General features: G+C 30.9%; 1 protein-coding gene across 1 annotated transcript; it reads right to left on the bottom strand.

Moving 5' to 3' along the window:
• Nucleotides 1–2,381: 2,381 nt before the first annotated feature.
• LOC145106749 (putative calcium-binding protein CML22) lies at nt 2,382–5,840 on the bottom strand. Its single transcript, XM_079043682.1, has 5 exons — nt 5,756–5,840; nt 4,389–4,631; nt 3,210–3,415; nt 2,954–3,128; nt 2,382–2,605 (listed from the first exon to the last, which is right to left on the bottom strand). The coding sequence occupies exons 1-5, from the start codon at nt 5,757–5,759 to the stop codon at nt 2,493–2,495; spliced, it is 741 nt and encodes a 246-aa protein (XP_078899808.1). The 5' UTR covers nt 5,760–5,840; the 3' UTR covers nt 2,382–2,492.
• Nucleotides 5,841–10,726: the final 4,886 nt, after the last annotated feature.

The raw sequence follows: 10,726 nt of genomic DNA, 5'->3' as shown, positions 1-10,726 counted from the left end.
TTCAACTTTTCAGCTATTTGTTTTTGTACTTCGTATTCTGTGAAAATGTTAACACATGCATATCTCATTCGTTTAAAGTCGGATTGACATGCGGTTTTTTCCAGAGTGTATTTTAGAGTTTGTATATGATTTTAGACTGTAATTTTGTTAATTTTGGTTTCATATTCAATGAGGTACAGTCCCCCAAAGTCGGGATATCAATATGAAAATTTTCAAAGTTCAACCCACTAAGTAGTAAGTAATTACCAAAAAATTTTGATTTTTCTGGGTTTTCCGGTTCTAAACCCACTTTATCCGGTTCCAACCTACCCACTTTTATGTTTCCGGGTTTTTCGGTTCTAGACCCACTTTACCCGGTACCGTAACCGGAACCGAACCGGAACCGATTCCTATATACCGGTCCGGTTTCCGGTTCTAAAAAATCCCGTTAACCGGTTCCGGGTTTTCCGGGTCCGGGTCCATCCGGTCCGGGTTTGGACCCACTTTCATCCCTAACCACGGGGGTCTAGGGTAGCGCCCCTGCTGGAGGGGTCAGCCCTTGGCTGGGCTCGAGATGCCAGGTCAACTTGGAAATTTTATTTATTTAGGTTAATATTGCTTTATAGAAAAAATGCAAAAAAAAAAAAAAAATCAGAATTTGAGAATTTTGACCTTGATAATTTGGACTCTGGCGTTGACCCTGATGGTTTTACCCTTTACATGGAACCGATTTTAAGGCGTTTTTGTTACAGTTTTGTGGTGGTTTTCTAACTGCATTGTGATGGTTTTGGTAGTTTTTAGACACCATATATAAGAGTTTTATGCAGAAAAGTCATATTATTTTAGGAATATTTTTTTGATAAAGTTCTAATTTTTTTTTTGAAGAGAAAAGTCCCGATTATTTAACATTTTGCCATAATTAATGAAAAGTTCATTTTTTTTTATTTTAACAGGAAATGACAGATTATGTGATTATTCCAAAATAACAGGACTTTTCTGTTAAAAAAATATTTAGGACTTTATCAAAAAAATTCCCAAAATAATGAGATTTTTTTGTATAAAACCTCCATATATAATTCCGTTTTTTGGTCATTTTTCTGGTACATTGTATCATAACATTCACATTCTCTGTTCTTCATTCAATCACTGAGTTTTATCCGGTTAAAGATTTCGATTGTACCACATTGAAATACTTTAATCTGAAAGCGTATCACGACTTTCAGTGAAATCCAAGAAATTGAAATACCCTAGATTTCTAACATGTATGGGTTGTTTGGGATTGCTTATTTAGAATAAGTTATGTTTTTTTATTATTATTTTTTCGAAAAAGATAATTTATGTTTTTTTAGTAAGTACTTATTTGCTTCTTGCAATAACAAAACATAGTTTAAAAAGATAAAATACACGGTGCGAAATCGCTGTAACTTAATAAGTTGTTTTTTCTTGTTTAACAACTTTTTATATATATATATATATATATATATATATATATATATATATATATATATATATATATATATATATATATATATATATATATATATATACACGGACACAGACCTAAAATGACATGTTTTTATATTATTGATTTGATTGTTTTTGTATAACTATTAAAATTTATCATTGATAAGAATGTTTTTTCTAAAAATATTTACACATATCTTTTTTAACTTTAATAATTATTTACATAGCATATATTGTTATAAGATAAAACATATAAAAAGAAGGATATTTTAATTGTTTAATAGTTTAAAAATAATTATGTTGCATGAGATTTTTACTCATTTTTTCTAATGAAGGTTTAATTATTATGTTGGTGAAGTTTAATTATTAAACGTATGTTATAATAACGAATGAAATCATGTATAATCTAGTGTTAATCATTTTGGAAAAGCATTTATTTAATTTGAAAATAAATGAAGATTACTATTGTTGTAACCATTTATAGATAAACTATTATAACAAAATCTAAAATTACATATGGTTTTTTTTTGGAATAATATATAGAATAGGTTCACGTGAATGATTCAAGTGGCAGATAAAGGAACGTGAATTTATTCAGATTTCATATTCCCTTTGGTGTTTAAAGCCCAAAATACCCAAGTACCCAACGTTTTGACTATTTAATTCAGTGATTTTTTTAAAGCATAAAAATATGAAACTGTTACCTTTAGTTTACAAATTTTATGTTGTTTGTTGGGTGATTTTGTTAGTTTCATAAAGCTTTAGGAATACAATGATCGCAATGTATTTTAGTCTCACTACCGATATAGAGAATATACTTTATTTTATTTTTTTTACAAATAGTAACAAACTAACAATGTAATTTACCATTTTGGCCGATAATATCAATATATAACCTAAAACTTGAATAATGTATTGTTACCAAACCATTTTACACGTATCATGTTACATTGTTACGTATTACTATTCTCAGATAAATCTAAGCACGTAGTTATTATGTGTATATATAGGAACATATCGATATCAAACTAACATTGTTACTGTTGTTCTTAGATTTGTGTTACATGAACTTCTTCATTCGAGTCAATTCCTACCCAGTTTGTGAGAGAGAAAAGGAACTCCCTGAATCCAACTTTCCCATCCTTGTTCCAGTCCATTTCTTCTGCATTTATGCACAAATGATAGGGTCAAAAATGCATTATTTGGATAAATAATTTATGATTTTTTGTTTGTTCTATAAATATTAAGCGGTTAGGCTATGTTTGTTACACATGACATAAATGAACAAGCTTTCTAGGGCTATATTCAATGATGATGATGCAAAGGGCAATTATGTCTTTTTACACATACGAGAGATCAAAAATGAGTTCCTGTCCTACCTTTATGTGGGAGAAAAAATTTGCAAATTTTTTCTCATGGAAACCGGTCTCAGTCCTAGTTCAATGCATGTCAAACGCAGTACAACCTGTTATGTACTGTTCTGTTTAGAGCAATAAAATAAAGGGCATACTGAAACGAGTGGTGGTGACATGGATTGGAGATTTCTCCAAAGGGAAGTGATCATTCATAGCTTTGCTAATGTCCTTCTTGTTCAGTTTCCCATCACCATTTTTATCAAGAAATAAGAACGCTTCAATTATGGTATCAAATGTAGCTTTTAGCACGGGAGAACCAAATTTTGTTCCCTAAATCAAAAATATATTCATCAAATTTTGCTCAAAAGAAAAAGAAAACTAAAATTTATCAAAGTCGAACATTGTTGTTACCGTTTCATTTGAGGAGGGATCAGTACCCACTAAGAGATAAATAAGGCACAATACAACAATAAACTCGTTAAATTTCATGCCTTTTCTCCCACTCAAATCACAACACTCAAAAAGATCATCAATTTCTTGCTCTGTGTAGTTAAATTGTAATTCTTGTAAGCAATTTCTTAGCTCCTCACGATTGATAAATCCATTCGAATCAACATCTGTATAAGAAAGTAATTAGGGTTAAATCCAATAAATAGCAACATACTTTCAACGATTTGTCTATTATAGCATCTTATTTTCGTTTCTTCCTATTACAACATTTCATATTGAAACTTTAACCTAATTATAATAATGAAATTATCGCTGGGTAGGTTTTTAAAACTAAAAAGTCTTCATGAGAAAAAGATTGAGAGTAGCAATGCTATGCCTTAATAAGAAGAAATTTAAAAATAGACTTCTCTAATAAAGAGAAGTAAAAGTAAGACGATATATTACACAATGAATGAAGATACATTACGATTTCTTACATTGAGTTAAACTAACTATTACAAATTCAGAACTCAAACATGCAGCCAAACAATTCTGAAAAAAAGATAAGTGAAAATAAATATATATAATTATGTAACTGCTTGTTACTTTAATCAACTAATTATCTTATAATAGCATCCTATTTTCATTTCTTCCTATTACGCCATTGTATTTTGAAAAATCTATCCGGTTATAGCAATGTCATCAATATACAATGCCATAACTTGATAGATTTTTTTAAATGAACGGAAATTTCGAATTGATACACAAAAAAAAAGTACAATGCTTTAATAAGAAAAAATAAAATAAAAATAAACGAATGTAGGATGCTTTAATACACAAATACACGAAAGTACATTGCCATTTCTTGCATTTAGCCCAATAAATTACTGAAACTTTAACTCGGAATAACTGGATTAACCGATTAAGCATGACGCCAAACATCCCTTAACAATGCTTTGTTAGAATAAACTAATTATCTGTAATTTAATCAACTGATTATCTTATTCACACATGGATTTTCCAACAACAATAATCACTTCTAATATAAAATGATTACTGAAAGAAGTATAAAATTATATATAGGACCCACCAAATGAAAACTATTTACAAACAAAAAAACCGAAAAATAGTGGACAAGAATTAAAATCTTGTTAAACTTACCATATTGTCGAAAAACGTCTCTAATCTCTTGTAATCCCTCTCTAAATTGAGGGAACCTGAGAATTATGCTATTGATAGATCTGAATTTGCTATTTCCAGATGTACTTCTTTGTTTGACCTCTATCATTTTCTTTTCAAGCTTACTATCTAACCTTTCATACCTGTTTCTTGAATGGCAAAATCGTAATATTCCTCCAAATTTGTTTGATAATGACTTGAGAGAAGGGCACGGACGAGACGTACCTTCAAAAAAAAATTAAAACGTTTCATGAATACAAAATCGACAATGCGCTTTACTTTTTACCTTTGATAACTATATGTTTACATGTTTTTATACATAATAGCAGTTTATTTTTACATTGTTTACAAGATTATAGCAATATGTAATGTGAAACTTGCAAAATGTCTGTAAGTTTTAGGCTACATATTGATATATTATTGAAGTGGAATTATTAAAATTTAATAATTTTTCATTTACAATAACTTTTAAAATGTTACTTATTTTAATTATTTTATGTATGGGACCACACATCCCTCCTACATTATTCCCAATAAATCGCTTTTTAGTAGAAAACAAATTGTGTTACTTTTTTTGTAAAAAGTTTGCTATTTGGTGCATTTCTCAATAAATATAATAAATTTTACATGTTTTAGTTAAAATGTTGTTATTAACCATAAATAAAATATACGGAACTGTGATATAGTGTTCTTGGCGTTATATAGTTTTCTTGGCTTTTTTTTTTGTGCGTATAAAATGAGAGGTGATTTGTACATTGCAGTTTTTTTTTTCATACATAATAATTGTGTTTTAAAATGTTATATTTTATAATTTTATAGAACATAAATTTTTGTCTACGAATTATGTACAAATAATTTTCCATATAAAAGTTACCGGATGAAAAGCAAAAACAAATAAACAAAGGTCTGAGCTTTTTTTTTTAAAAAAAAAATAAAGGAAAAGGAGAGGTTGTTTTATTTTTCTTCCACATATTTTTTCCCAATTAACAAAGACTATTGCATAAAATTTTATAACTGGTAACTTTATATAGTCAACTTTGTGATTCTGATAATATTCGCAATTGAAGGAGTTCATCTGTTATGAAGCGGATTACGGCACAGCTCTGAACCAATAATAGCTAAATTCAATGATTTTCAGCAATTCTAATTCGAACTCAATTTCAACTTACGTAAATAGAGAATAAACAACAAATTGATAGCATTTACATCACATTAATCTCAAACACTTGAAATCAAATTTGATAAACCAGCTTTTTGAATCATAATACAAAATATCAAAAGCAGTAGCATGAACTACAAATTGTCAAATACGTAAAAATGCAAAAGGAAATTGAGAAAAATAGACTAACCCATTCAAGCTTGGAATGTTGGAAGGAGCTGATTTTGTTTGTGATTAGGGCAACCAGAGACGTAACGTGAATAAAAGGGTGAAGAAGTGAAAAAGAAGAAAACGGGAGTACGTGGAAAAGAATCAGGTTCTTGTAGGGGAAAATACATATCTAGCCATTTTTCTTAATTACTTATCAAAAAATAGCTAAAAAATACCACTTAGCCAAAAATAGCCCATAAAACCGTAGTCAACTTATGGTTGACTATGGTCAACGTCGTTGACTACTGTTTTAGACCGAAAAGTACTATTTCGTGGTAATGGGCTACTGTTTCACAGGCTCATTTACTTTTTCGTGGCACATTAGCCCAAAGTATATAATGAAAAAAAAATTCAGTTTAGGTCTTTTTTCCTATTGTTTTCTTTGGTTTGACTACTTTTTTCTCTAAATTGAGCACCCGAAGAACAACCAGGTTTGTCTACTTTTCATCAAAATTTTACCGTGTTTGTGATTAGGAGTAATTTTTGTATATGAAGTTAAACTTTTTTTGAAAAAAATCGAAAAAAAAAATATAAAATCGTAGGTTTCATACGAAACCTACGGTGTACAAGTGCCCAATGCACAGATTGTGCAGTGTCGACTTGTACACCTACGGTTTCGTATGAACCGTACGAAATTTTTTTTTTTCGTTTTTTTTTTTAAATCGATTCAATAGGATCGGAACTTGATGTATTTTGTAGTCGTATAATTTTTTTTTATAAAACAAAAAAAAAAGAGGAAACCATAGGTTATTTGGAAACCTACGGTGTACAAGCATTTACTGCACAGTTTGTGCAGTAAACACTTGTACACCGTAGGTTTCCCAAAAGATACGTTTTTTTTTAATAAAAAAAATTTATAACTAATAAACATTTGTATCCCCTTGTATGTATCTTATGATTTTTTTGTTGGAAAAAAAATCGTAGGTTTCCTAAAACCTATGGTTTTATATATATTTTTTTCATTTCTCTTAAAAAAAAAACAATTGTTTAAACGTATTTTTAAGGATTGTATCCCTTTGTATGCATGTTATGATTCAATGTTTGCATGTTGTTAAAAATGATGTTATTTTCTATGTCTCAATTATAGCATACAATAGCAATGTACTATCGATTTGAAAAAGTTTTTATGTTTATAATGTGTAGATACTTTGAAGTATACTGTATTGATAAAATAACATTGTGTTTTGGTACTTTCGGGTTTGTTATAAAATATGTTATTGTCACACCATTTTCAAAGTACAATGCTAAATTTGGTATACTAGTAGTATAGAAAATACAAAAAATGTAGTTAATTAATTTCCTTTGGTATTTTATACAAAGTAAATAGAATATATGAAATGATTAAGTCTTATATTGTGTGCTTTCTCTAATTGTTTATCAGTTTTTTTCTTTTATAAAACTTTATTTAACCTTAATGTTTATTTAATTTTGTATCTTCCAAACAAAACGATGATGGGTCACTTATCTGTCAAAGCTTCATGCCATAAATTGCATGAAGTTTTGAGTCGCTTGAATGAACCCGTGCGCGATCTTTTTTCAACAACTAGTTTCGGTTACTTGTTGGACCTACCAGCTCAGTCCGGAGACGGACTTCTTATTCATGGGTTGTTACTGCATATGTTGCGTCCTACTGCTGAAACGGACGCAACTGAGCAGTCTATATTTTAGGTTTTCTAGATGTACACTGTCATTTGGGCCGGAGGAGTTTTGTCTTGTGACCGGACTTTACATGGGCCAGTGTCTTACATCAAGGATCGAATTTTCAACCATGTATAAACACGGATATGGTGAAAATACATTTCTGTCCAGAGTTTTCCCATATCGCACGGACACTTCTTTACTTGTAGAAGATTTAGAGCTCCTTATCTTGAATCAACGGTTCAATGACATATCGGCTCACGACGGTGTCCGTGCCATTTTTCTATATATCCTCAATCAAGGTTTTTTGGGAAAGGAGCTTAATGATAAAGTCACCAAGGAATTTTTGTGGGTGGTGGAGAACCTGGATCAATGGAATATGTATTTGTCAATTTAATATTTATAATAAAATAATAATTTTTATACGTTTAACTAATACATTTTTCTTATAATATAGGTTCTCGTGTGGGAGTTATCTATGGACTAAAACATACCCTAGATTCTCAGGTATGTTTAAGAAATTTGAGGATCATATGTCCAACCATCCAACAAAAGCGATTGTGTACACACTATCGGGTTTTGTTATTCCTTTGAAGGTATATTTAAGTAATTAAAAAAATATATTTAATAATTTATTGGTTTTTATTTTTTTGAAAATTTTAGTTAGTGCTAGCACTTATAAATTAACGTATATTTATTACAAGATATGGATATGGGAGATGTTCCCAGTAATTCGGGGAAATGCTGCGATACGACTCAATTATTTATATCCTCGTATATTGCGCTGGTTCATATTAGGAGGTTAACTTGGGCGAAAGTTTGCGATGTTTTCGATGTTGATCAGGACGAGGCGCATCAACCCAAAAAAAAAAGATGATTGCCTCAGATGCCGAGTCCTCTACTCCACATTATTTGTCATATATTACTAGTCTGAATTGTGAATCGTCTGAAGTCCCTTCTTCTGTACGCTACAACTTTAGAAATGATGTAAGTAAATTTGTAAAAACAGAATCTAGTATAATAAAAATTTTCAACTATTATTGATATATGAAATAATTTATGTTGGGGGCATCTTCGTCTGATCCATCCTGTGGAAACAGCCAATCTTCCAAGTCTACCGAGGGAACTTATACAGTGGGAATTAACAAAAAAACCGCGCGAGAAATAATGGCAAGACTTCAATCTTTGGAGGAAGAAATTCGAGGATTGAAAAATAAAGGTGGAACTCGAGACGGTGATGATTTGGAAGAATTTTTTAACGAAGCTTTTGAGGTATTACTATCAATTTAAATATATATGATGTATTAATTAATTTTTTAACGAAGCTTTTTATTAATTATTTTTTCTTTAAATGTAGGGGAATGAGAATGTGGTTGGTAGTCTACAGAAATCAAATCGAGTAAACGAGGATGAAGATGTTGATAATCCACCATTGTTTGATTCTAGAAAACAAATACAAATCTTGAAGGAGGTTATAATTTTTTTTTTGTATATTAAACTTTTTATTTTATTAAAGTATATTAAAAAAATTAATACTTTTTTGTAGAAGAAGAAGAAGAAAAAGAAGGTTGTTGCTAGCGAGATTGTGGATGCGGAAAATCATATACTCGGGCCTCCTGTTGTGAAAGAAAGTCGTCCGGTTAGACAATTGAAACATTCTCAATATCTTAGCTCCCCATACGTTTCGGTAAGTATGTTAAAAAATCATATTTACTATAATTTTATTACTATATGGATAGTTATTTACTACGTATATAATGTAGGTTCAAAACGCCCCCCGATATCGTACATGTGGGGTAATACACAACGAACCACCACCCCCCGTATTTGTCAGCGATCCCCAACACTTTTATTGGAGCCGTATGTGAATCCGGGTTGTAACGCCCCTGCTCTATACATGGGAAACAAACCGGCTGTTTTTTTGAAACATCGGTTATACAATGAAAAAATGGAAGCAAAGTTTTGAGATCTGCTTTTTTATGCAAGTGAATTGGGATTTTTAGATGAATCGGTATGAAGACATTCCTTTATATTTAAAATTTAAATAATTTAATAAGCTACTTATGTTTAAATTAATTTTAAATGCAGCATGTTGACATATGGGGAAGGCTTTTGAATGAGCGGAGACCAAACGATGCTCGATGGACAATCATGTCATCGTCATTTTTTGGTGCATTTGAGATGTTCCGATGGGCAGGAAGTGCAATGGGAAATCCGTTTGACCCATTGGATGGAAGTAAATCTTGGCTAGAAGTTGACCGTGTAAGTAAAGAAATAAAATATATATTATCAGTCACTTTAATTGTCATATTACACTAATTAAACGCTGTAATTAATTGCAACGGTTGTGTGTTAAAACAAGTTTATTTTCCAATATGCATCAACCCACATCATTGGGTACTTGGCGAGTTATGGATGGACACGCTGTCGATGAATTTGTACGAAAGCTTCCGATTATTTGGCACCGTGAAGATTAATGATTTTGTGCGATTTGAAGAGCTTATGGACCGCATTCTGCTGGAAATTGGCTATTGGAACCACATGGGTTTGCCTGTTCAGAAAGCATCCATCACTGTATTTTTTCTTATTTAAGTACTATAAAATTAAAACAAACTAACACACAAATTTAAAAAATGGCCTCCAATCAAGCAACTTCTTCCAACGCGGCTGCTTCGTCCAATACTCCACATCCATGGACGATAAGAGAGGTAATGGTGGTAACACGATGTTGGATGAACATTTACGATGATGTAACCATGGTTAACCCTGATTGCTTTGAAGGTGATGAATGGACCCGCATAACAACTATGTTTAACCTCTCATTGGGAGAAGGAAAACACCGAACACAAGAAGATATTGTCGAAAGTGGATGGATAAAAAGGAAAAAAGCACATGGTTCAATCGATGGTATCATCATCTTAAAAACAGGTATCGTTATCCAAACAACGACGAAGATCTTTTAGAAATGGTTAAAGATCATTACATTTTGGAGCACGAGGGAAGTGACTTCGAGTATGAGGATGCATGGATTCTAGTTAAAAATAACAAATATTTCATGTAGAAGGCACTTTTATGTGAAATGTCTTATGTAATGTTTCCTACGGGTGTATCTCTTTTCCAATAATGTTTTATGTTTGTGTTTTATTTTTCATGGAATAAAGTAGATTTAATTAATAATCTCAGAAGTGCAGTTTAATACAAGCAATACAAATTACAAATACGAGAATTCATTACTTTCCTACATTAATCTAAGGACAATTTAAATCAAATGTGCTGTTGAAATCAAAAGTAGGGTACACGCTTTTGTTCTGTG

The sequence above is a fragment of the Lactuca virosa genome, chromosome 1 (genome assembly GCF_052849685.1).
Source record: "Lactuca virosa cultivar CGN04683 chromosome 1, Lactuca_virosa_CGN04683_v6, whole genome shotgun sequence".
Classification (NCBI taxonomy): Eukaryota; Viridiplantae; Streptophyta; class Magnoliopsida; order Asterales; family Asteraceae; genus Lactuca; species Lactuca virosa.
This window is presented reverse-complemented; position numbering and strand designations above follow the sequence as displayed.

Bases quoted from the DNA above. Each gene is read 5' to 3' on its own strand.
- LOC145106749 (XM_079043682.1), bottom strand. The intron at 3,416-4,388 runs GTAAGTTTAACA...TTTCTTATACAG, and splicing joins AGACGTTTTTCGACAATATG to ATGTTGATTCGAATGGATTT. The intron at 3,129-3,209 runs GTAACAACAATG...TTTTTGATTTAG, and splicing joins ATCCCTCCTCAAATGAAACG to GGAACAAAATTTGGTTCTCC.